Genomic DNA, 27,244 nt, shown 5'->3' with positions numbered 1-27,244 from the left:
CAGCAGTTACTATCATGGGCAAAACAGACTTGACTTGGGGAAATCAGTTTCATTTATAAATAAAACTTTGATTTATTTCCGATCAGTTCATAGTAGGATAATGAGAAATAAAACCGTATCTTAAAAACACCTTCCCCCCACCCTCTGTTCTTTCTGGATTAAACTTCACTCCCAAATTCTCTCCTTTCTCCTCCCCCCAAGAGGTGCAGAGGGACAGGGAATGGGGGTTGTGGTCAGTTCCTCACGTTACCTCTGCCGCTCCTTCCTTGGTGGTGGTGTCACCATCCCTGGATGTGTTTAAAAAGAGATTGGATGTGGCACTTGGTGGCATGGTTTAGTCAAGGTGTAGGGCATGGGTGGGACTCGATGATCCTGAAGGTCCCTTCCAACCTGGTAATTCTGATTCTGATTCCTCCTGAGGGGAGGACTCCCCCTGCACTGTCCTTGGGGTCTGCAGCACTGTTCCTCTCACATACTCTTACTCCAGCTGCAGTTGCTGTTGCACAGCAACTTTTTCCTCTTTTTAAATACGTTATCACAAGGATGCTGCCACGGTCACTGATGGGCTTGGCCAGCAGCAGGTCCATCTTGTAGCCAGCTGGCACTGGCTCTGTTGGACGCAGGGAAAGCTTCTAGCAGCTTCTCACAGTAGCCCCCCCCTTCCCCACTACCGAAACCCAAATAGAGTTCCTATTTAAATATGGTCGATAAAATTCTATTATTTTCTTAAAATAATTAACTTGAATGAGCATTTAGTTTTAAGGGAAATAAATAAATGACCAAACTTTCAGGCACATTAATATTTGATTTGGAGATAACTGCATAAATATTGAATTTGAAGATTACATTCCAGAGCACTGCATTAAAATTGCAAGACTTTTCTATTATCCTTCATAATGGAACATGAAATTAGAAACTTGTTCATGGAAAGAAAAATTTCTTCACTCTCATCTACACGTTTTCTGCACTGTTGTGTTAACAGTGGGCTGCTTTCCTCATAGTGTGAGAAGAAAGCTATCACTAAAACATAGACCCTGAAGTCATTTACGGTCCTTTTGAAAATTAATATGCACCATTTCATAGTTGCATCTCAGTCTTTTGATTGGTAGAGAACAAAACTTCAACCAGGGAGGTGGCCTAAGGGGTTAACACTCATGTTTCCAGACAGCTTTGGTGTTGTTCCTTAACTTCTATTTCTTTTCCTCTTCCTTTGGTCGCATGTGTCTGAGAACCATTGAGTTGTTTTCTTGACTTCCTAATCTTAAAACATCTCTAAGAACCCTGGTGTAGCTCTGTTGTTCAGGCTGTTCTTGTTGTTCAGGAAGGAAACACAGGTCTTACAGTGTCCTCCTCACTGTAAGTGCTGTAGCTCTTGTTACCTGCTGTTCTTGCAGTGAGATCTGTGCTCTTGTGGATGTTAGTTACTATAAGTCTGGTTAGCTAGCATTTATTATTGCTCAGAACATGTGGGATGTGTTCAGCACACCAACTCCCTGCTAATAACAGTTCTCAGCCCCCCTTGCAAAAGGTGTGTGCTGTCCCACTTCCCTTTCTGGGAAACAATTCTGAAAATGGAATCACAAATAGAAACGTGGATCAGACAGTCTCAAAGCGTGTGTGAGCATCCAGTACAAAGTGTTTTCAAACACAGATTGATTTTCCAACTCTTCTTTTTTTTTTTTCTTACTGGTCTTGGATAGTTCATTTCCATAACTTTGCAGTTCAGCAGTTGCTCCTCTTATTCATGGCTGAGCAATAAATAACAAAACATTGTTCCCATAGACTTGAAAACGGAGGAAACATAACATCATTCTACAGCGAAAAGCAATGCAATTGAATTTCTTCCTAATTAAATATACCTCAATAGAAAAATTCAAGTGATAATAACATAGGAGAAAAATTGGTCATTTTACCTTTATGTGCAATTGGCTGGTTTTCAAAACGTGTGCATTCACTTAGAGGCAGAAGCCTGTCACCCAGGTTGTGTTCAGCTCCTGTTCATCTTATGGTGGTTCTGCAGCAGTTTGTTAAGAGTTAATGAACATTATGGGGTTTCATGCCATACAGCTCTGTAACTTGCACAGTTCTGTCTTCAGGACAGCAGAAGGTGTAAAGGATGTTGAAAAACAGTCTATTGATCCTTGCCTTTATAACTGAACATATCATATAACTGATCAATCATTTATTAAACCTCTATTTGAGTAGAAAAGAAATATAAAAGTGACCTTTTTATCCTTTTTCGTTTGAGAAAGTAGCTGCTTTATGTCTAGGAGCTAGTGGTGAAAACAAAATACAAATTAACTTTTAATGACTGCTTTTGTATCCCTCAGATTTATCAGGAAGCAAGGACTGGATCGGCTTTTCCTGGAATGTGATACCCACATGTGGCGCCTGGGGGACCGAAGGATCCCAGAAGGAATTGCAGTCGATGGAGGATCAGACTGGTTTCTCCTGAACAGGAAGTTTGTGGAGTACGTCACTTTCTCTAATGATGATCTCGTCACAAAGATGAAGAGGTTTTACTCTTACACATTGCTTCCTGCTGAGGTAGGTGAATTCAGTGCAGTCCCTCCCTGTGTTCAAAACTGCAGCATTTGTGCTTGTCCCAAAGATCATCAAAGTGGGAGGGGCCTTCCCCTGACTTTGGTGGGTAATGAGAATTTTACTCCCATGACAAGTAAGTCCTTTAGTGTTAAAACAGTTTTTGCAGGTTTTCAGTTGCTTTGTTTTGTTTGTGGGACGTTTTTTGCCAGGAGTGGCCTTGTTTTATACTTTCAAGCACGTTAATCTATTACTGAACAACCAAAAATCCAGCTGCCCTTTGCTTGCAAATTGTTCCTCCACAAAGCCTTTGAAAGCTATTCGAGATGGCGGATTGTCTTCATAAGTAGCTTTCCTCGCGATTATCCAACCCTTTTCTTTAAATATAAAACCCCTACAAACAAAGGTTTATTGTTCTGTTCAAAATTCAGCTAGAAGGCATAGTCACAAATCATTTAGATCATTCAGGAATTGCTCTGGCTACAACTGATGCAGAAGGGGAATGCACACCAGGGTGGGTTTTCATCTACGGTGCAGCAGTGTGTCAAGGAGATGTGCATTATCTCCAAGTCGAGCACAGAGCCTGGCGGGTTGTTAGGCTGTGCTACACCTGCCTTAGCAGGTACGTTGCTCCCCTGCTTTGTCAGACTCTGCTCCCAGGTATGTAACGTGCAGCCCTCCCAAGGAGGACTTCATGGCTCTCTTTAAAATGGTAACTTGCCTCACGAGTGGCCTCTGAACATTCTGAGGGATTGATGAGACTGATCATGCAAATCCAGGCTCATTTGCTTGCAGTGGAGCACAGAGATTGTCATCTTTTGATAGGGGTTTATTATTCCACACACATGTTGAATAATCTTGCTTTAATCCCATTTCTGTTAAAAATCACCTTTTCTCTCAACTCTGATAACCTTTTCATCCATTACCTAGGAGAAATTTCTGTATCGTTACAAAAGGACACAGGGCAATGGGTAATTGGGTAGGGATTTTTTTTTCTCTCGCTTGAATGAGAATGGATGCCTTTATGGGTTTAACCAAACAGTTCAAGCATAAAATCCATATTCACTGGGCTGTCATTTAACGTTAAAAAGGGTAGGGGGATTATTTGGGGGCCAGTCATGCTAATGTTATGCTGGTTATTTATAGGTCTTACTATTGCTGATTTTAAAGAGAAGTCACTGCTTCAGAAATCATCTCTCACATGTCTAAATTTTATCATATTCCACAGCTTCTTTCTAGAAAGTTTTCTTTGCAAGATATGTAGCTGGTTTCTTAAAATCACCCTGCCTTCACTGACCTGTTAACCTGCTATATCAGTTCCCATTACACATGATTTATGTAATAGCTGATATTATGATGATATAATTAGGGTAGCCCAATAGGAATTCCTTGCTGCCTTGAGTCAGCAAATAAAGATTTATGATTTTTGGATGTAATTGTAGGAGGCAGAGTGTCATTCTGGTGCCCGGGGTGCACTGCGTATTTCAGAACAAGGCCATTCAAGTAGCAATGCATTTCAGAGCACTGGAGATAGAGACAACACAGAAGAGCTGTCTGAAACTGTTTTTTCATAGTAACTGCGGTGATGGGGGAGGTTTGAGAATTGTCTTAGGAATCAACTTGAGATACATCATTAACACATTGCTCAGAAAAACACTTCTAAATCTGCTAGACCAGAGTGTAACTTACAGAGGAGAAATAATGGGAATTTCTTAGAATTGCTCATACAGCTGAAATAAAACCAAAATAATTGCTGGCTCTGGTGCCTTTCCTGAAGTCCTTTGGACTCCCAATGCCCAAAGCTGGTCATTGCAGAAATGCAGTTATTTTATGCCACGTTATTGTGCAAGGCCTCAGCTGTCTGTTATTACAGTTTGCTAGGTCTGTAGAGTGTTGTGATTTTTTCATGCCATATGGAGTGCATACACATAGAGAGCTTTTCATATACAGCAGAATGGTAGAGGTTGTTGATTTTGTCACTTTAAAAGAAAATAAGTCACCTTCATTAAGCTCAGGCCCATGAGGTGAAGTGAAAGAGAAAACGGAAGTCTGAGGAGCTGAATGTACTTATCTGCTCTGTCTTTCTTGCAGTCCTTCTTTCACACTGTCCTGGAGAACAGCCCGTACTGTGACACCATGGTGGACAACAACTTGCGCATCACAAACTGGAACCGTAAACTCGGTTGCAAGTGTCAGTACAAGCACATTGTTGACTGGTGTGGCTGTTCACCGAATGACTTCAAACCAGCAGACTTCCACCGATTCCAGGTAACTGAACCAGGATTTTCTCTGATACGTGCAAGGAAGTTCTTCCCTCTCTGCTGGGGCGTGGAGAGCCATCAGTGAGGAGTGGGAAGGAAAGCTTTATTAAGAATCGCAGCTTTTACACAGCCAAACAAGGTGGAGGCAGAGGTGTGAGGAAGCTCTGCTCTTAATTTCAGGAGAATAAAGGATTGGTTCTCCTGTATTTGGGCCCTTGAGATGTACTGCTGCGTGGCAGGGTCACAAAGCAGCTCTTTGAACAACTTAGCATTGGCCCATCTACTCTGCTAGGAAGGAGGGAAGCTTGACACATCTCTCACTGTGCCAATATTACTTGGTAACTCTTGTGGATGTACTGCAAAGGGGTTTTTCCAAAGTTGCAGCTCAGGTGGTTTCATGATTCCATGAAGCTCCTGCCTTTTGTTGTTAAGCAAGGTTTTTCATCTTTGGAAATAAGCTTAGCAGTTGGCTGGAGTGCCTGCTAGAGGCTTACATAGTACAAGGCAAATTGGGTTTTGTTATCATATTCATCAACATGATTATATTTAAGTTTATCTCATGGTTTTGGGGACCAGAGTCCTGAGGTTTCGATCACCCAGGCTCGGCAAGACTGCCTTAAAAAGTTTAATTGGTTCCTTTGTGATACAGCTTCCTCAAGGCAAACATGAGAGCAAATCCTTGTGCTCAAGGGTGCACTCGGTCTCAAGGCTGTATCTGGCCTGTGTGTCTCCTAATAAGAATGAACAACTACTTGTTTCAAGGGCACCAGATTTGCAATTCCATCCCTGCAGCTCCTCAGGGTTCCCTGCATAAAGCATGTTTGTTCAGGCTTTGTGTGGGCTGGGGAATGTGTTACCCTACAGCACAAAAATGATGACTGCTCCAAAACAGAGATCTATTCTTTATTGTAATGTGCTGCCTACCAGGCACGGTTGAAGTCAGTGACACGGGCACTCACAAAAAGAGCAAATCAGACATTATCTAAGAAAGGCTCTGCTGCCCCAAACACCAATCCCAGCAAAGTCTCCAGCACAAAATAAATGGCAAGTCTTCAGAAACTGCTGCCAGTGTGCAGAGGCTGACCTGCTCCAGGCTGGGAAAGCAACCCACGGTGACATTCCAGAAAACAATCAGGTAAACTGAGCTGCAAGGGAAAGTTCCAAATTAGAATAGATGTGATGGCAACTTCTGACACTTGCTTGATGAGAGAGCCCCTCAGACAGACGTGTGGCACCAGACGGCTCGCTCACGGTTCCCACGCAGGCACAAAGCAAGCTGCGGAGGAGGAGACCAGAGAGCCCACAGCATGCACCATCTCAGCAACGTTCAGCATCCTCAGAAGAATTTTTCGACCATCTGGGGCACGTATGAGCTCCTCAGATCTCAGAACCCATACTCAAATATGAGCAAGGCAAAGCAAAGGCTTTTTAAAAGCTAGTGGTAGTTGAGTAGCAAACAAACCAGTACTTTACCTGAGACTGTGTCAAGTGCAAAGCCAAAAATCAATACTGATGTGCCTGCCCATGGCAGGGGGTTGGAACTAGGTGATCTTTAAGGTCCCCTCCAACCCAAACCAGTCGAGGATTCTACACAGGACCAGTCAGAAGCTGAGAAACTTCTGCCACAGATGTCACTTCTCCCAGAGTCCTCTTACCACCTCAGAGCAGCAGATCCATACAAACAAAATGCTGCTCTGCCTCTTCTGAGCCCCAGTGCCACAGGACTTTGCTCCCTGTCTTGACTACTACTAACATATGCCATTGCTGCACCATCTCCAGACTAACGTGGTAGTTTAGAGAGTGTTCCCCAGCTCTCTGGCACATGGAGAGCCTTCCAGAGCAAGGCAGCAGGTGGTGGCTCGAGGTACAAAGGGATTGGCTTGCCTGTATTTTTACTAATTATGTAGCTTTTATGTGAATCTTAATGACAAATGGTCACAAAGGTGACCTTTTAAGTCACCTTTGACCACGGGGAGAACCAGTTCATGTCCTCAACTCCAGCCCATTGCTTAGGACGAAGTGTCATGGCTGAAAGCGGGAACTCACTCCAGTGTTTTTTCCTTCCATATCACCACAGCAGACTGCCAGGCCAACTTTCTTTGCCCGCAAGTTTGAAGCTGTGGTGAACCAGGAGATAATCGGCCAGCTGGACTACTACTTGTACGGCAACTACCCATCCGGCACGCCCGGCCTGCGGTCCTACTGGGAAAATGTGTACGATGAGCCCGACGGCGTGCACACCCTCAGCGATGTCGCCCTCACCATGTACCACGCGTTCTCCCGCCTGGGCCTGCGCAGAGCCGAGGCCTCGTTCCATGCTGCTGGAGACAACAGCTGCCGGTGAGTCTGAGCCTCTCTCTTTTGGGATGCTTTGGGGGACACAGCCAGGATCACTGAGTACCAACAGAGGTTCGTCTGCCCGCTGGAGTGTGCAGTCACAGACAGGACCAGGCGGCTGCCAGTGTACAGTGTTTATAAGGAGTATTTATGCCTATAAAAGAGCATTGGTTATTCAGGGCTGACATTATGTGACCTGTTTGCTGCACTTCTAAGGAGCTCCTCTCCAGTGTGATGAAGACTGACAGGATCCAGTTGGGCGGTGCTACCCCCACTGCTGCCTTCTCTTGATTAATTTTAGCAAGTGTGTTATACCTGCAGCTCCTAAAACCCTCTGTGTGATTGCAGCAGAGGTTATGTTCACCTCTATTATGCTTACCAAAAGCAGAGGGCAGGATTTCAGAATTACTCTGAACACAGGCAGGTTAATGGTCCTTGCTTGTTTGTTCCCCTGGGTGTATACAAGGAGTACAGAGAACTACTTGTTTGAGCTCAGTTTGCCTGCTTGGTGCAGCTGTCTGTGCCAAAAGCGTTGCAACTGGTGGGATCCATTCGCATCAAGTAAATAAAATGTTCGTACGGGTAAATATAGATGTGGCAAATAAAGGTCCTTATTCTTTAAAGAGAACCTTATTCTTTAAAGAGAACCTCACCTATATACTAGATCCCTTTTTCACCTATAAGCCTTTTTGAAGGAAATGTTCCTGGAGTTGGACTCGCAGTCTCTCTTTATGGTAGATGTATGCTGCCTGCAAAGATGTCTGAAGCTGTTTACATTCAAAGCAGAGAGCATTCATCTTTTGACATCTTACTTTACAGTGTATTAATTCCTGATTCAGAATGTATTTTTGGACCCTGCCTTTTTTATCCTAATCGAAGACACACACAGTCTAAGTCAGCAAATACTGAACACACTCATTGTAGTTTGATGAATGGACTTTGCCCCTCTTGTGTGCTCGAGAGGGAACTGAATGCACCTTGACCTTCCTACTTAGTCATGGAAGTGCTGAGCAATTCCGATTTAGAAAGATGTGGCAATAAGTGATCCAGATTCCTATTACAGCTTTGCCAGTAAAGGTTACCAGTGCAAAGCAATGAAAGATCAATAACAATTAGATAGAAATAATCACTAGTAGCATGCCTTCCTTATATGAAATAAGGGCAAACCTAAAGAAGTCCTGGGTCATTTGTCCTGCTGAGTGAAGCCAGCAGAGAGGATGGTGAGAGCTATGTATAACCAGGACTAAAATAATTTGCCAATTACTTTTGTGCTTATTCCTTTTGCCAGTGTTCTGATGATGATTTATATCAATAATCAATTCCATTTCTGGGGAGGTTTTCATTGCACAGGAACTCAAGGTGCTTTTCAAGCTTGCCCAGATTATAGATAGGGAAGCCATGTCACCCACTGCTGATTGCAGCTGTCTCCGGGATAAAGTATGGCTCCTTTACAGTAGGCTGGAGCCTCATGAAACAGTGCGGGGAGGAATTGCAAACAGTGATAGTGAGTGGAGGGTTCATTTTCATACCTACCTGAGCCCCCTCAAAACACTGTGAGTCAGTATCCAGTTTAAATCACCGAAAGGTGGATAATCCTCAGGTTTATGATTCACATCTCTCTTCATACTATGTTGTCTTTCTAGGTGTGTGCATATATACACTCCCTCTCTCCCTCTCATGCTCTTGCATATGTCTAACACAGTAATGGCAGGAGGACATTTGGGCTGAGCACCTTGACAGTCTTCCCTTTGCTGTTCGGGCTAAAAGCAGCATGAAGTTAGCTGATAGTGCAGCCACCACCCCAGCTCATTTCACACTGCTGCAGGCATTGCAAGGAAAGCTTCTATGGCTTCAGATCACATTTGGAGTCAATCCGATGCTGCCACCCGCAGCGGCCCAGGAGACTGTTGGAAGAGAAGCTGCTTTGCACACTTTTCTAACAAGGCCTCAGAAAGCCGTGCCCTCTGCAAACTGTTCTGGTACCAAATTAGATTGCTTATCAGCATCGTTGGTGGAAGCCACCTTAATGTGTGATTGAGATTTAATCCATTTCCTCCATCTCTAGACATTTTTACTCACTGCTGCCAAGAGACAATTTACTCAGCCTGTTTCAAGGATGTTGTAAATATTTGCTGCTGCACAGATATAAAACAGGAGGTCTCAGTACTCAGAACAGAAGTCAGATTGTTGCTGGTACTGGCTGCAGAGCTTTGCTGCATATTTGCACAGTCCATCACTGCTGGCCCTGTTTGTACCCTGTCTTGTGTTTATTTCTCAAGCTCAAGACGTCCTTCTGGGTGTTGCTTGTTTCACGTAGTGGAAAGTCCTTCTTGGTGAGCTCCTCTGTCTTGAGATGTGGTAACTAATGTGAGGAGTCAGTCTTAGCTGACTGGACTGGGAAGGTGCCATAGTGGCTGGTTTTAAATGTGATGCAAACACACTTATTTCACAGTTAATGCCAGTGCTGTAAAATAGGAAAATATTCAATTTTGACACTCTGAATAATGTTTTTAATTATTTATGCATCCATATATTAACAAGCATCATTGAGATGTTTCTGAAACTGCAGCAGACAATTGACCATAAAGGTTAATTATTTGAAACTACAACTACAGTGTCTTTAAATCTGAACTGTAACCGAAGGCTTCCAAACCTCCCGATGAGAGGTTTTCCTGTTTGTTTGACCTTTTTTCAGTTTATTTTAATGATGAGGGGAAAAATCCACAGGAAAAGCAACTTCAAGTCCTGGAGGAATATGAAGTTTATTTCCTAAAATAAAGGAGACCTAAAACGGGGACCTAGTGTCTTTGCTGCAGTGCCACCTTACAGAGCACTGCCCGTGGAGAATCGGTTGGGAGACAGATCTGTATGTGGGGTATATCGATGTGCAGGGAATGGAGCGGGACATAAGCCAGCCGTGCCCGGCCGCACAGCACCCTCTGCTGTCCCCAGGCTGCTGCTGTCCCGCAGCAAGCGAGGGGCCTTGCCATGGCCAGGCCTCTGGAGGGACTAATCCTGCTGAACGCAAAACACCCAAAAAGGGATGAAAATGAAAGGGCAGCTGATTTGGAGCGACAGCCACATTTCTTGAGCATTGTTTATCCCAGCCCAACAAAGTGTATCTCTCGGTGGCACTTTTTACCCAGAAGAGCTAGTAGGGAAGGGGGGTTTTCTGGCACACAGACGTATCTCCTAATGAGCTTAGAGCTGTGAATATGTTCTAAATAAGCATGTATTCTTAGTAACAATTTTGTATGTTTCAGGGTAATCAGAACAGCCTAAGAATATTTGATAACGTGTCATGAACACATTTGAAATTTCTTAATGTACAGTGGTGAATTTTCTAGTTGAAATGAATGCTTCTTAAGCCATTAGCCCCAAGTAAATGGAGATTTCATGTCTCTCTTGTGTAACTGATGAGCGTGTGTGTATGCTCTTTTACAGATACTACCCCATGGGCCATCCAGTTTCCGTCCACCTTTACTTCCTTGCTGACCGTTTCCAAGGCTTCCTAATCAGACACCACGCAACCAACCTGGCTGTCAGCAAACTGGAGACTTTGGAAACCTGGGTGATGCCCAAGAAAGTCTTTAAGGTTGCAAGTCCACCAAGTGATTTTGGAAGGTTGCAGTTCTCAGAGGTAAGTATTTGTATCCATGCATGCACAATGTCAGCAGCCTCAGGAGGGGTTGCATACTACTTCAGCAGCTTTTGGAAGCTGTGTTTCCGTGTCATTTTTAGGTGAGAGTGGCTCTCTAGCATAATGTACATCATCTTCATTGAAGGAAATTGTGTTGCCAGTTCTTATCTGTGGTCAACATTCACTTTTTATGTTACTGTGTTAGTGAGTTTCCTTACTCCCTCTTGTTTCAAGAGCAAACTGAAGGCATTTGATGTTGTAAAAGGCACTCAGTAACTTAAAAAAGCTGTGACTGTGATTGTTGTGAGTGCTGTGAGAGATACCTGGGATAAAATGCCATGTTTCTGCAGTTCCAGATGTGAACAGGGATGTGGGAAGCATTCCTTTGGAGTATACAGAAAAACCCTCATAAAATTAGTGATAGGCAGCGCTGCCACATGTGAGCTGAATACTGATGTTGTAATACGAAAGAGAACATTCTCACAGCAGTGGCTGAGATTTCCCACAAATCCTGTTATTTATTCTGGGAAATTGTCTCAGGATCTGACATAGAGTATAAAAAATGTACCCTAAAATGTATCAGGGAAGTTGACCACTAATGGAACCCGACATCTGTGTTCTGGTTTAAGGATATAACTGTCTGAGCAGTTAATTTCATGATTTTTCTTGTTAAGCCACAAATTTCAATTAGGTATAAAATTGATTGAACAAATGTGTTCCAGTCATTATGGCTAACTCCATAAATTACCATCTTCTTGGGCAATTAAGAAATGCCTAGGTAGGATTCAGTGTTTTGGTGTGCATGGCAAATCCGTAACACTAATATGCCATTAAAGAGATGAATGGAAAGTGTGTTTCATTTATCAATGTGTCTTGACGGTAGGCTTGCTATTTCATGCAGTGATAAATGGTCATACAAGCTTTAATTCTTGTGATTTGTAGGCGTATTGCTGCTGTTTATTTGGTACTTCTAATCTCACTTTCATTCCAATGCCTGTTCTGGATCCTTCCTTTGAAAGCAGTCAGCCTGGCAGCAGGAAGAAGGGTTTTTTGCTAATTGTATGATTAAAAGAAATATATTGATCCCAGTATTCTGGAACTCAAACAAAAATACATAAAGGGAATATATCTGAATTAACATTGAGTTGTAGGGAGGAAACAAACCAGGGACCAGAATTTTACTCACTGTCCCCTCACCCCAGTGCACCTTTTTCCCTCAAACAAGAACTAGTCCTGTAGTAAGCATGAGCCCCATGGACAGATGTCCTGGAGCAGCAGTGCCTGATGTCAGCCTCCCCTGGCAGGAGAGTGCTGCCATGTCAGTGCCTGTTGGCTGCACTGTGCCCACAGCACTGTGGAGTATGTCACCCTGCAGGGAGGATCCCCATATCCCGCGGGACTAATGAGCTGCGCTTCACAGCCTCATAGACCACGGCTGGTCTGTAAGCAGCCCTGCAGGAGCTGCTGCTGCAGTGAAGCTGTGTGAGTGCAAAGCATGGGAAGGATTTAATCACTGGTGAGCTTTTTTTCAGGCTGAGGAAACATTTTCTTCTATTTGAAGCACAGAAAAGAGTTTTGGTGGTCACGTGCTTGTTTTCATAATTTTCTCTCATCTAAACTCTAAAATTGTCCTCTCCTGTCATAGATTATTCATATTTTAGGAGACCAGGAGGTACAAAGTAAATAATTTAATCATTTCTTAATTGTTTATTTTACTTTCTGCATTCCCCTGGCCTGCAGGCATCACTGCCTCTGTGCCAAGTTATTTTCTCAGTTACCCTGGTAAAAACCCAGTGTTAACCTCTTCAGCTTCAGTGTGGCTGGAAGGCTCTGATCTGCTACTGCTTATTGAAATGCCACTGCTGTGTCCAGCAATTGCAAAAGACACTTGGCAGTTCAGCCAAGATGAGGGCGTCCATGTTCACAGGTTCAGCACCAGAAAAGAAAACTAAGATTCGTGCTTACTGGGACATTCAGCTGCTGGTTCTTTAATGATTTTCACCCCATGATCTGGCAGAAATTTAAAGCTGAATGGGGCCCTTGTAGCTGGGAGCTTCCTTCCCTCTCCCAGCTCACACCAACAGAGCTAGCAAGAAGAGCACAAATGTGCTGCACTGAATGTGCTCCTGGGTGTATTTATGACCCTGATGCACAACACTGTAGCGGAGATGACAAGATCTCTCCAGTCAGCCTTCCTGCCCTCTGCTCTTTTGCTTTGCTTCTCAGACTTTGCTTCCCGAGTAGCAGGTTTCACCATACACCATGTGAAGACAAGTGGGAAAAAACCTCAGCCGGATGGGTTGCCTGACAGCTAGTGGGGCCAATGATAGCCTGTCACTGGCACACAGCTCCTGCACTGTGTGTGAAAGAAAACAAACTTACAGGGGATTCAAGGGAGATGATTTCCAAGCATGAAACTCCCACACCTCCTAAAATTGGCTCGTGCACAATGCACACAGTATGTATCCTACCAGCTTGGGTTCATGCAGCTTGCACGTGGAGAGCGGAAGATTGATTTGCTGTACAGTACTAAAAGTCTCAGCTCACCGTATATCAGCTGAACGCTAAGTTCATTTCTGGTCTTGTTAAGACTTGTGATTCATCACAGAGAATAAAATAAACTAGGTGGCAGGCAATTAGTGTGCATTGTGTGAACCTAATGGTCCTGTTTGTGGTGAGCAATGAGACACAAACCCATAATCAAGGCATAATTTATCTTGGGAAAATTTTATCTTGGGACTGAACAGAGATAGAAACAGAAGTTTTAAGCCAATGAGAGAGTTCCAGCTTTCCAAACGTATCATGGGCACAGTGCCTGCTCTCAAAGCCCAAAATAATGGTGATTAAAATAATGATGTGGAAAATGTCAGTTTCTGTGCCACATCCCTTCATAATTTATCAGATATTCATTACTGCTTGATTCCATCCCATGCTTTGTGTTTTCCATTTGAAACTGAAAGCCTACTTACGATGTTTTCGGGGGCTATGAAAAATACTATAGGACCATAGTATCTCTTGGCCTGTAAAATCAGACATCTTGGTACAGGTAGCTCAGCCGTGTAGAGTTCAAGGGCAGAAGTATAAACCGCTAACTAGTGGTTTAGGTAAAATTCCCTTTAAAATACTGTGCTTCTAGACCCAGCTCGTCCTGTAAGCTGTGCACCATGGGAAGGTGTGTCCCAGCTGGAAACTAGACAAAAAAGGCAGATGTAAATAGATGTGTGCAGCTCCCTGCCTGCGCCTTCCCAAAGTTGCCTCTGGTGCACATCCCCAGGCAGGGTCAGCACCTTGTCTGGGTCAGAGCTGTGCTCTGGGTGTGCAGGGTGGTGCAGGGTGTTGGATGCTTTGCCTTTACAATGCTGAGGACCTACTCTGGGACAGTATTTTCTCCTTGTTGGTTTTGTGCTGCTGTTTCAGTGGACCTGCACACCCTGATAGGCTCTCATGGGAATTGATTGCCATCAGCATGAGAATTGTCCCTTCCCCTCTTCTCCTGCTCTTTGTAACTTTTGGTTTACATTAGGGAATAACATGCCTGCACAAAGCTTAACAATCAGCCAACAATTCTGTACAAGCTTTCCCCCAAAACAATCTTTGCTTTTCTGCAGAGTTCTCTAATAAACCTTTGCACATGTGAACACATCTCAACATCTTTTGTGCAGCCTAGTATTGAGCAATGTCACCTGGAGGTGGAAGCGTGAGGATTTTAACTTCCTGATTTCTTTTGCCAGGGATGAGAGACTTAAAGAGAGAGAAATAGTGAGATGCCAGGGATGAATGCTTAATTTCTGAGGTTGAAGTAAGCTTTCTTCAATGAATTCTTAAGTAAAAAATACTGAATGTGGTGGAAAGTGCTTCCTTACAGGCTTTTCTTTGCTCAGGAGGGTGTATGTTTGTGTCACCAGTTGTGGCTTTATTATTTCCAGGTCCCTTGAGCTCTGGTAGGTGTAACATGGCTGCACTCAGTGAGGGTTGGTGGAGTAGATAATAAGATCTGGTCAGGAAATTTTCTTTCTCAGCTTATTTCCATACTTATTCAGTCAGTCTTGTCAGGAGGGTACACACTGACAGCTCCTCCAGGCACTTGATGCTTGGGTCTGATATCTGAGCTACACTGTCTAGTTTGATTAGCTGGTGTGCTAGGTGAAATACCTCTGAAATACCAGCGATTCTGCTGTGTTGATTGCAGAGTAGTGGAAGGCTTATTTTGTATCATATTCTGCAGTGTCATAGTCCAGTAAAAAGAATTCATCTGATGACAGATGGATTTAGGATGGTCAGGTTTTATTCCACTGGCCTTGTAGCCTTTTGCTTGCAGTCCTCCTGTAATTTGTCTGCCAACCACAGTGATTATTTAGAAGGCACTGGGGACTGGACAGTTTCCAGTACAGTTACCAGGAGTAATAGGCATCAAGTAATTGTTCTGGTTTAGGGATTTGGGAGGATTTTGGCATTATATTGGAACCACTTACTCTCGTGAAATGAGATGAAATCTAGAAGAAAAATCTCTGAAGCAAATAAGCTATAATTATTTGTAATGCTCTTAGGAAACCAGGTTCTGACCATGCCTGTGTAAGGTGAAGATTAGGGACAAGGACAGTTCTGTGTTGGGGAAATCTTCAATATCCACATATGCTGAAAGAGGGGATCCTATCTGTGTGTGCGTGGGCCTCGGGAGACTGCTTGAGAGAATCCATGGTTTCTGTACTGGGGACAAATCAACTGTTAAGTAATCTACACTGTTTGTTTGGAGATTAAGGCCAAAGAAGACCTGGAGGGCTATGAGGGGTTTCAGTACCAGGATGGCCAAAACATCTGTGTGTCTCTCCAAGGAATGATGTCAAATGGTTGCTTGCCAAAACAATCCAAGGGTTTCTCCTGTTCTTCACTTCAGATGGGGTTCCTCAAATCTTGTTGTGTTTGATATTGACCACTTTTGATTTGAGATCATGGGAACAGGAACTCTTGGGACAGGCAAGGTGGGCACTTCCTCCAAAAGCAGATATGCAGCCTTCAGTACTGCAGTCCACCAGGTTGTCTTCTTGAGAATTGATGGAAGTGGTTCATTAACAGTCAGCTTCATAAGGACATGGTTGATATAGTGCTGGGATAGTAAAAAGTCTTTCAGTTGGCCAAAGAAGGCCAGTTACTACATTTTATGCTATCTGTTCAGAGATGTGTATTTTCAGTAGTGCACAAGTGTTAATGGCAACAGCTTGTGGTTTGTATCATCCTGTGGGTTAACCATTAAAATTCAGATAAAGAGCATTGAAATACAAAAGCTGCTAGGAAATAAGAAAGGTCCATTAAATATTTACACTAGATTGTGAATCAGCTGCTTTACTGTTAGTTAGTGAATAAACAAAAAAACAATGTCACTGTTATGACAGTAAAAAAGAGTTTACCAGAAATAACTTCCCACATCAGGCAGGAAGGGAGTGCAATGACACATCAATGGATAGATCATAGTAAAGGACCTGATGTGACTTGTCCTGAAGTCCACAAAAGCCCTTTCCTTGGTCTTAGCAGTAACTGTGTAGGTCTCTATTGCAGGGTCCATCTCTCAATGTATAATATATATCATTTTCATAACCTGGTAGGAGATGGGTTATATTTTTTTCTGTGCACAGCCTGCGTTCTGTCACTGGTCTTGGTCATTTATCTGACTGCTTCCATGTGGAGGAGAAGGAGAGCTGCTATAGCATGTTATATCACTCTTAAGATAAGGAAAACCTTTATGTCAGTCAAAAGTAGACACTTGGCCCCAAAAAATAAGCCTTGCAATCAAGGTTGTCTCACAGTTTGTGTACACATTGTGATCATAGGTCATGTTGCCATCAGCCTTTATATGCATGTGTAACTCATGTCATTAAAGAGATATTTGTGTGTCTTGAGAGCCCTTGTTTGACCTAAGCATCTAGATGCTTACAGAGATTATTTAAGATTGCTTACCAGCAGTGTGGTCTGTGATTTCAGATTGGCACCGAATGGGACGCCAAGGAGAGGCTTTTCCGGAATTTTGGAGGACTCCTCGGCCCAACAGATGAGCCAGTTGGGATGCAGAAATGGGGAAAAGGCCCCAATGTCACCGTTACTGTAATTTGGGTGGACCCCGTTAATGTAATTGCAGCAACGTATGATATTCTGATTGAATCCAGTGCTGAATTTACTCACTACAAACCTCCTTTGAATTTGCCCCTGCGACCCGGTGTTTGGACGATAAAAATTCTGCACCACTGGGTACAGGTAGCTGAAACCAAATTCCTTGTTACTCCTCTCACCTTCTCTAACCAGCAACCTATCAAGCAAGGTAAGTTTTATTTGGTACATGAGCAATGCAGTTCTTCTGTCTGTATTCACTGTAAGTGTGGCTGTTAAAAATGAAGTAGCACTGTATTGGAAAGGGAGAAAAGAAAGGAAATTTATAGATACTAAATCAGAAAAAATTGTTGCACTAAGACAAGGCACAGGCTGTATCCAGTCTGTAAAACACAGCCACTTCGAACAAAAGGCTATTTTTATCTTTTAAATATGCACAGTTCCGAATCCAGAGAACTTCAGACTCTCAATAATCTAACAGCTATTGTAAAGCCATCATTTAGAAATAGAAAGAAAAATGGACCTTTCTCTGCTGCTTTTCATTCACATTTGCTCATAAAGAGTTACAGACGTTGAAACTGTTATCTTGACAAAATCTGTGTGTTTAACCATAAAAGCATTAATACACAAAATGCTGAATTGGAAGAAATCAACCTCAGCCAGAGCTCACCTGACACATTATCAGGTGCAGGCTCGATACCTGCCAAAACCCATTCAGCACATGCCAAGTGGCTGTGTATAATACCTATGGATGCCATGATCCCGGTAAGTATCAGACCCACACTGACAGGTTTTCAGAAAGCAACCATTTCCTCCCCTGCCACAGCAGCCATCAGCCACCCAGGCCATTCCCGGGCTGCTCATGTCTGCAGGCTCCCAGCAGCAGTGCACAGTGGCATAGGCGCTGCCAAGCACTTGGGTCTTCAGCCAGTGCTGAGGACACTGAGACAAGAGAGAACGCTTTGTAGCCACACCTGTTCTCTTATTCAGTAAGATCAAAACAAGTTTGTTGCTATGAATATCTTTACTATTCTTCTTAGAGTGCTTCCATCTGTCCAGTATTAATATTCATAAATTTTGACATCTTAAATTTGCTCGATCCATGAATGATCCTATTAAGGTTTCAGAAGTTTTAATTCCTGACAAGGAGGCAAATAAACTGAGTCAGGCACTTACCTTTCAGCACAACGTGCTGCTTCTGTAATGCAAACAGCACCAGACAACTGCTGAGAGCTAATGCAGCCCTTATCTTGCTCAACAGGAGCTTGATTCTACATGTCTCAGCAGAAGAGCTAACTTACTGATTTCTTCTTCTGACATTTGGTGGCATCATTTCTTAAGCAGAAACTGAACCATCAACAACCTGCTGCTGTTATTAGCTAATAGGCAATGATAAATTGTAAAGAAGCACCATGTGTAGAAGGAATACATTTTTAAAGTTCAAACTTCAACCTACTTCTAAACACAGCTGCTACTGACTGGAAATTAATGAATTCCATGTTCTTTTGTAATTTAACAATTAAGGCATAAATTCGATGGAGAATGTGGCATGTAGCCAGCAACCTTGCTGTCTTTCCCTATAATGTGAGAGCCCAATGGCAGTTAGACGTATCTCAGACTTGACCATGAGCCCACACTTTATGGTGTAAGGCAAAACTCCCTCTGCTCCAAACTCTGAATTTCCATATTGCCCATTGATAAACTGGGAGAAGTTCTGGCTCGTATTTTTTGTTCAAGAGCCCTGTTCATTCATACGGTAACTAGAAGTTACTGCAGGAATGAAATACAAAGCTTGGGAACAATACTACCTAGGAACAAGCCTAAGGAGTGATTTGCTACTGGTGATGCAATGTATAATCTCCAGATGTCTGAGGCATGAAGGTAAAGAAGAAAATTAATTACAGGGGCAGACAGTGACACTCCACTGTAGTTAGAATTGTATTTACAATGCAAATTCTTGTTGTTCGGGTTTTTGAAGGCTTTCTGTCTCAGTGACGCTACTGTGCTCTGTGCAGGCAATTGTCTTTCAGCTTTGATTTCCAGCTTTTGTCATTTTGTTACCACTTTATTATTTAAATATATTTTGCTCTGCCAAATAAAGGCATTGTGAGAGTATGGCAGAAGAATTAGAACTTCTGAAAGAACAGTTTCTGTTACTGTTGTAAACAATGCAAAACCTGCCAAAAATCTTGTAAAATGAAGGAATAGTAGTATTGTCTTGTCTTAACAATGCAAAAAAACCCATGCATCAGACTTAGCCAGGAGTTGTCAGCAGAAGGGGGGAATGTGTTTTAGTAGGGATTTCTTTAAAATGTTGTTCTTCCAACCGTCCTCCCTCACTGCACAGCCCCCGCCAATAAAAGGAGAAAAAAAATGCTATAGCTCTTGTCAGAAAGATTACCCTGAAAAGTAATTTGCTACTCCAGAAGCTTTCTGAATGACTGATACATTTCTTACCACTTTGCATGTCATTTGTTTGATAATGATTCTTCCTGCTCTGTCTCATGGACTCCACATGCAGAAACTGGAGCCCATGCAGCTAAACACATAAAAATGCGCTTGCAGTCTTGTGATTTGTGTCATTCTAAAAACCATTTACACAAACCTGGCAGTGTCACAGCTGCCACTAAAATCTTGTATCTTGAGAGCATGGACATGACAACAATCTCTATTTCCTAAATCATTACTTACCTACACATCATTTCAGCAAAACAAGGAAAAGTTGCATCACGAAGGGAGCCACGTGCCTGTCTTTCGAATACTCAAAGCGAAACATGTTTGTTCCTGTATCATGACTCAAAATTCATTATTACAATTCAGAATTACCAGCTATTACCAGATGTTTTATCAGTTATTAAAACCAGAATATGCAGCCAGTTTATTCATTTTTCTATTCCCATTTATGTATTAATTTTGGTCTCAAGTCCCCGTCAAGGGAAATCAAGAACAGGTTTTTTCTTTGATACTGTGTCCAGATGTGCGTAACTAACAGAATGTAAATTGTTTTAGAAACACAGATTCATTGACCTTTTCAAAACCTGGATCTATAAGAGATCAGATCTTACATGGAATTACTGAGTAGGCTGGGAGGTTGGGGTATTTCCACTGTAAACAATGCTTCCAAAGCTATTTCAGTGGAAAGTCTGTAATCTAAAGTTACTTATTCTTTCTCGCTCCTCTTCCCCCTCCAGTCATCCAAATCTTTGTCTTTTCTCTGGTTTGAGTTGTGTCACTGATCAGCCCTGCCTCCAGCAGATCCTCTGGCTTGAGAGTGCCTTCAAGTTTGCATGGTTGGAGAAATTAAAAAGAAAAAAGGAAAATTAAATGAATTTGTGAGATGAATCATTTGGAGACTTGGGTTCACTTGCTCCACCAGTGTATCTTTCCCCCTATGTCCTGCACAGACAGATTCTCTTTTATTCTTCTTCTGAGTGGCGATTTTAAGTTTCTCACCATATGGCTGAGTGTGTTAAAGCCAAGTACTCTGTGCTTATTGTAAGGACATTGGAGGACCAGCAGGATTCCCTAGGATTAACATGTGCCAAGATGGAGAGGGAGTATAACAAGGAGGACACAAAACAGTGAGATCAGTAGATCACTAGCAGTGATAATGGACAGGAATGGAGGTTTCTTGCTGTCAGCTTTAGGCAGCCTGAATTTAAGCACAGTTTGGAGACTTGAGGCCAGATGTCCAGGTCCCCTGTGTAGGGACTGGAGAAGCAGAGCCAAAGAACAGTTATAATTCAGAGCATTTAGCCAGCAGTTCACAGACTGTAGTCCAAGGTACCAGGTAGATTTTAATTCCTAAGAAAACATCATCCTAATTTCCCACCCTTTTGTGCTCTGCAGAGTCCACGTGAAGCAGCCATGCCAAGTCTGATCACACACGTCTCCCAGGGGCACTAAAGGGGGCAGAGAAAAAGCCAAAGCAATTTAATTTTTAAATTTGAGTTTATATTCATGGCAAAGTTTCCACAGTGCTCTCCCAGCTGGAGTGTTGATAATGCATTGTCATGCATTTAACGTATAGTACTTGTTTCATTAAAGTTGAATAGATCAGTGTGAGCCAGTGGGCAGATTCACTTCTGGGGTAGAAAAAGTCCCAATCCTCAAGCTGATACTAAACAGGAATGAAAATAAATAAATAAATGAATAAAAGCCTTCTTCCTTCAAACAAGGAGGGCAGTAAGAAAACCATCCTCCTTCTTTGCCTCAACTGAGACCTTTCGTGTTCAGTTCCTAGCTTGATCACATGCCCTGGACATGTGGCTTCTGATCTCTGTTGCTCCACAACAGGCCAGGGACCTTAACCACCAGCTTCTGGTCCCTCTGCCCTCCAACTGCAGCCACCTCTTTGAAAGGCTTGTTGGCATCAGCAGACATACCACAGTGCATGCACACATCTCAAAGGCCTTTTAACCTAATCCATATTTATAGATCATCTTAATTAAGTATATACTGGGAAACCTTTGTTTTGCCGTTGGTTGTTTGCAGTGGCTCAATCAATTCTAATTGCATCTATACAGATTATAAAGTGGGTGGCAACATGTGTCAGAATTGCTGTGATTTCTTTAAATTAACCAGAGGTAACATGACATGTTGTTGATAAATGCAGCAATAGCAGCAGGCAAGTGCAGGACTGCAGCAGAGTAGACATGCCCTGGAATCGTCATTCCAAGAAAAACCCTGAAGACGGGGATTTGCTTTGCAATTTAGTTCAGATCCAGTTGACAAGGAGTCGATTAGCTTCACAATGAGCAAATGCAGCACTGTCTTGTTGGCTGCAAGAGAAAACAAACAAAATGTCAATAAAAAATTACCTGTTTGCCAGAGGGTTTCAGCACAATTCAAGTAAGGAAATAGAGCTGTACATTCTGTGCTGCTTTGAAAAAAACACAGGTCTAGTGCCTTCATGTGTACCGAGGTAACCACATTTTTCATTCTTTAGCCCACTCTCTGTCTAAACTCATTTGTTTTTTTCTGCAAGATGAAGAGCAAACCCACACAGAAATGCTGATATCCCAGCATGTGTGGCTGACTATAGGCTGTGTATATAGCCCAAAGAAGTTACAGTAGAAGTCAGTTGAGAAATGAAGTGCCCTCTCAGAGTGAAAAGCAAACAAAACTGGGGGACAAGAACAACTTTTTTTCAGGAAAACCCAGTAATTAAGTTAGTCATGATTGTATCTTTGTCATTTTTCCTTTAATGCAAAGAGAAATAGCCCACATCTGCCATGGCTTGTGTAAACTGTATCCTTGCTTTCTCCTGACAACTTTTTAACACAGACTTGGAGGCTCCAGGAGAGGGTTCTGGGTAGAATCCTCAGCTTTTCAATTGATAGTACACATAGCTCTGCATTCATATTGTTGTTACGCAGCTCTTTGTAAGACATACAGACACCTAACTTGGAGTGTTCATTCTGTTGTGGGCCAAACAATCTCCTTGCAGTACCTTGTCAGGGTTTCATCACATGGGAGAAGCATGTGGGCAGTGGTACCCTGTAACACACTGGAAGCCACAGTGTTTTGTGCCCCTTAGTACTACTGCTCAGCACTCTTGGCTTTTCCTATCTGCTGATATTTGTGTGTGGCTTTTCAAAAACGTTTCTCAGTCCCATTCCACTCTCTTGTACCTGCTGCAGGCCTTTGCAGCACAGCCAAGTCTGGAGCAGAACACGGGGCGGTCACTTAGCGGTGCTGAACACAGCAGTGGTGTGTGTTGGTGGGAGAAGCACAGGGTGTCTGGCACAATTACAGCAATAGCAGAGAGGAGGAATTTGAATGTGATGAAGATGCTGAGGTTATCACCTTTAGCAAAAGCAGCCCCACTGATCTTAAGGAACACAGGTTCAGAGATGATGATCTCCCGCTGCATTGCCAAGCACAGGGTAGTTTCTGTAGGTTTCATTCCTTCCGGTCCTGATAATCCACCAAGTCCTGAAGCATGGGACATGTGTGAAGCTAAGCCAGAGAGAAGAACAACTTCCATTTCATCCTGTTATTTGTCTGGAAAAAGATCTCTCGTTTTATGCACTAAACACATGCACAACAGGCTGTAATTCAACAAGCTCTCTGAATTGCCTGTTTCAATCAGATAATCCTGCTAGCAATGCCAACTCTTATTTGTTTGGGGATTTTTACTTAGAATGTTCCTATTTAATTAATATGTTGACAAACAATCTTCCATATTTAATTACTTCCAAAGGAGGAAATTTAATCATGTGTACTTGTTCTGTTTCTTAAACTGCAGTGCTCTGGCAGAGCACACTTCTGACACATGTGCATGGGATAAACTCAGTTTGACTAGAGGTTATTGTGGATATTTACCATTTAGAATAAAAAGAGGGGATTAGAGGAATGTAGAACAGTTAAGTAAGTGATGCATAATGGTGATGGGAATATGCTGAACTAATTGAATTGGGGTTTTGAAGTAATGGACTTGCACAGTATTTGACATTAAAGACATTGCAAATTTAACAGCAAAACTTCAATTAAATGTCCCCTTTCCCTCTAAATAAATGTACTGATTTATTGCTAGTGCTTGAGATGCTGACCTCTGTGTGGAAGAAAGGGCTCAGTGTCAGGCTGCAATGTGAGCAGCAAGGACATGTGGAAGGAATTGTAGCTGTGAATATGTAATTCCTGGCCCCTAAATGCTATCTGAGCGCGGTGACTTTCCTAGCCTGGAGCACCCTGAATGGGCCCATTTTGTGTTCTAGACAGTGTGTATGTTGGCAGAGATGAACCTGTCCTCTGTGCTGCCAGAGCAAGGATGCTGGGGAAGTCAGCCCAAAACAGAAAGAAATGGTTGAACATTTACCCCCAAGAGGCACCCAGTCCCACACTGATTTTATGAGCAGCCCCTTGGCCCACTCACAGACCTGAAGAAGTCAGCCAACCTTAGAGGAGAGCAGTCTGACCCACCGTGTCCAATTCAAGTTGTTTGAAGGCATTGTCACAGCCTGGCAATGATTTTTACTGCAGTATTACATTAATGGGGCAAGGTACTGCATTTTGCTGAGCTAGAAGAGTTATTGTAAGGAAAGCAACCACAATGCAAAGGAAAGCGTCATTAGGAAATGGTTGTGATCCATTATTTGGCACGAGAGCTTGAAATAGAATTGTCATGACAGAATACGTCCCCTGCAAGACTGGAGCACTTTGAGGAATGATGCTGGGGCTACAAATACTTCATTATGGGTTGAGTCTGTCCAAAGTCATGGTGGTGTCCTTCCTGTGCCAGGAATGGCACCACCTGGTTTTTGGGGGCTGACTGAGCTAACAAATGTTGTGACTTTCCACAGCAGGGCAAAGTTCATCAGTTCAGAATCAAAACTAGGATGAGATCTTGGCTCCTAGACAAACCAATGACAGCACTTACCAGTCTGATGAGAGTCTGCAGCCTTCTCACACTGAGCATCCTTGAACTGTTCCCTAACTTCAAAGCACAGCCTTCCCTGGGTGCCCACAGGGGTGACTTCAGCTGCACGGACTTTATCTCCCAGGCTTGTTTTGTGGTGAAAGAGGCAAAATTAGTTTCTCCTGAATGCAAAATGGGTTTATCCCAAAGAGCTGCACATTGATCAGGCTTGAGATACAGACAGGGGCTTGTAACTGAGATACCCTTGAGATGAGCCTGCTGTCTTGTGCTGTGCAGAACAGCTCTGGGCATGCTGGTTGTATGTGATGGTAATAAGGACAATGCTGCTTTCAGCCTCTGTGCTAACACAGCGTTGCAGGGTTAGCATCCCATGAGTAGAGCTTATAGTGGTGAGCACAAGCTGAAGAGCTGAGCACAGCCAGTCATCCTCAGGATGCAGGGTGTCCTCCATTCTGGGGAAGTGAACTGTAGCACACCACTAACTGTTGCCTTTTTGTTTGCTGTACCATTAGATCCTGAAGGTTTAGAGGTTTGTTTTTTAATGCGCTAACTTTTGGGTTTATTTCTGCTTTTCCAGAGGAAGCCATGAAGTATCACAGCGGGCCTCCAAAGAACGCATACATGGAGCAGAGCTTCCAGGGCTTGAACCCCGTCCTGAATATCCCCATCAATGCTGCCCACGTGGACCAGGCCAAGAGGAATGCGGGGCTGGTGGGCGCTCGGCTGGACGCCTGGGTGGACTCTCTGGTGGGCAGCGTCTGGTCGGCCGTGGACATCTGCAGCACTGGCCCCACTGCGTGCCCAGTCATGCAGGGCTGTGCTCAGACAGCCTGGAGCTCCCTGAGCCCGGACCCCAAATCTGAGCTGGGCCCTGTCAAACCTGACGGTCGCTTGAGGTAGCATCCGGTACGCAGTCCTCCAGCATAGGATTTTAAAAGGGAATTTAACCTTGCTCGTATGTGAATCCCGCACCACATTTCAGCAATCTAAGGGAACATTTTACATTTTTGTTACTTACTGCAATATAATTCATTTAAAAAAGAAAAAAAAAAGAGTTCTGACAAGGCCTTTGGCACTGCCCTCTCCATCAGCAGTGGGAGCAGCTCCGCTTCTCCTGCAGGTCCTCCTGTCCCGTGGGGCCCTGGCTGCACCCGCTGCCTCTGCGGGTTTCCAAACTAGCACCGAGCCATGGAGAGGGCAGTGAAGGAGCAGCTGCTCACAGTGTTTTTTAAGAATAAATTTGTCTGTACCTCTGCTGTTTCATAGGCTTTCCTTATTTTGCTACCATGAGTAAATCACAGCAAATTCCGCCTCTACTTACACTGGGGAGGTCGGTTACTGCAGGCTAGAGCCTGTATGGCCGCATTACCTCACAGAGCCTGGATTAATTATGGTACACCCTCACTCTATTTTCTTCAATAACAAAGTAATTCTGGGCTCAGCTACTGTCTGTTATCCTAGTTAGAGAAAATGAGCAAAAGCAGAAACTGTCAGATTACAGAGATTTTTGAGATTCATGTCATGATAAACTCTAAATGGACCCAGTGTATTGCTGTATTAGTCTTCTGTGTCTCGTGCAGTCAGGTTCAGGTTCTGCATACTAAGAGTATTAAAGAACGAAGAAGCATTTTGGATTTCAGCCCTTTCAGATCTGCAGGGTTTTTTTTAAGGCCACCAGTACCTGAGCATTTTTGCAGACTTGCAGTGTGTCTGTGTAGGTGGGGCGGGCTGTGATGTGTCTGCTCACACTCTGCTGATTCTGCCTGTGAGCTGAGTTTTCTTTTGGACAGTGGAGTTGCACAGAACCAGTAAAATAGTGGAACTGGAACCTAAATCTACCACATGTTCCTTCCCTGGGTTGAGTATTGCCTAGGAAGTCTTAACACTAATTCCCTCCCATGATTCTCGGATCTGGAAGGCTGTTCACGACAAAGGGTCCTTCTAGGCTTGTGCAGAACACCTGGAAGGCTGTGCAGGATGTGGGTTCCTGACTGAAGCCATGAACCGAAAGGGAAGGAGAGCAACGCCATGTTTCTGAGTGCATTTACTTTATGCTGTCAACAAAGTACCCTTGCCTGTCTTCAGAATTCCTAGCAAGTTGCATCCTGTTTTAACCAGGCATGTTTTGTGTCACTTTAAGCAGCATTTTCTATAGTAGGAAAAAAATAATTTCTATTCCAATAGCTTTTGAAAATGTAGGTTCATCTCCAACTAATGCATTTTACATTAGCATAAAACATGCACTTTGTTGTTGCTGTGGTAATCTCTTGTGAATAACAAAACCCAAAAAGGCTATTAAAAGCTCTTGGGTTTTAAGAAAAAAATCCTGTTGATGTAATTAAGGTATCTGTTTACCCTTCTGTGTGTATGGCTGACTTTCTGCTGATGAGAGTTAAGCACCCGCATCAGGAGGGAAATAGACCCTTAAATCATTCCTTAATCGCATCTCACAGAAAGGTTGAATTCCCTTTTAAACAACAGTTGCAAGATGACCATAACACACAGACCCCAGTGGCTTGTAGTATCTCTCTCCGTCGTATTGGTTTAAAGCTACTTGCAGTTTGCTTTGGACTTGAAATTGCAGTGTCAGCTGTGCTGGCATTAAGGCAGAGCATTGAAATGTTTATCTGGCACAAAAATGGATGCATAGAAGGAACAATTTAGGTATTTATTATTTATGTTTTAGTCAATGACTAATTAGTAGGTGCTGCTTTTGCAGCTTGAAGATTATGTTATCTTACTAACTGAAGCTGCCTTTATTAAGAAAAGGCCTTCCTCCCTTCACACCTCCCTTCCTTTATTTGTCTTGATTTTGACAGGCACGAGAGCTATAGTTTTAGGAAAGCCTGTAGCAGTGAGAGCTGGTTGAAATATTTCAGTCAAGATAATGTTCCAGCTTTTCAACAAGCTCTAGAGGCAAGCATGTGTAAAACCAGGGTTGCCAACAGGTTTATAGAGTAGAAACACAGCGTTATTACTTACTCA

At 43.2% G+C, this 27,244-nt stretch overlaps 1 protein-coding gene across 1 annotated transcript in view; it reads left to right on the top strand.

Moving 5' to 3' along the window:
- The window catches only part of XYLT1 (xylosyltransferase 1), a 193,993-nt gene extending 168,552 nt beyond the window's left edge, over positions 1–25,441 (top strand). Inside the window, exons 7-12 of the mRNA XM_080619390.1 lie at positions 2,331–2,547; positions 4,633–4,809; positions 6,880–7,142; positions 10,584–10,779; positions 16,756–17,089; positions 24,837–25,441. Of these exons, the coding sequence (XP_080475516.1) occupies positions 2,331–2,547; positions 4,633–4,809; positions 6,880–7,142; positions 10,584–10,779; positions 16,756–17,089; positions 24,837–25,159 (1,510 nt within the window). The 3' untranslated portion in view covers positions 25,160–25,441. The remainder of the gene's footprint in view (positions 1–2,330; positions 2,548–4,632; positions 4,810–6,879; positions 7,143–10,583; positions 10,780–16,755; positions 17,090–24,836) is intronic.
- Positions 25,442–27,244: the final 1,803 nt, after the last annotated feature.

This window comes from Psittacula echo (genome assembly GCF_963264785.1).
Source record: "Psittacula echo genome assembly, chromosome: 5".
NCBI lineage: Eukaryota > Metazoa > Chordata > Aves > Psittaciformes > Psittacidae > Psittacula > Psittacula echo.
The sequence above is the reverse complement of the archived record's forward strand: the minus strand, read 5'-3'. Positions and strand labels throughout refer to the sequence as shown.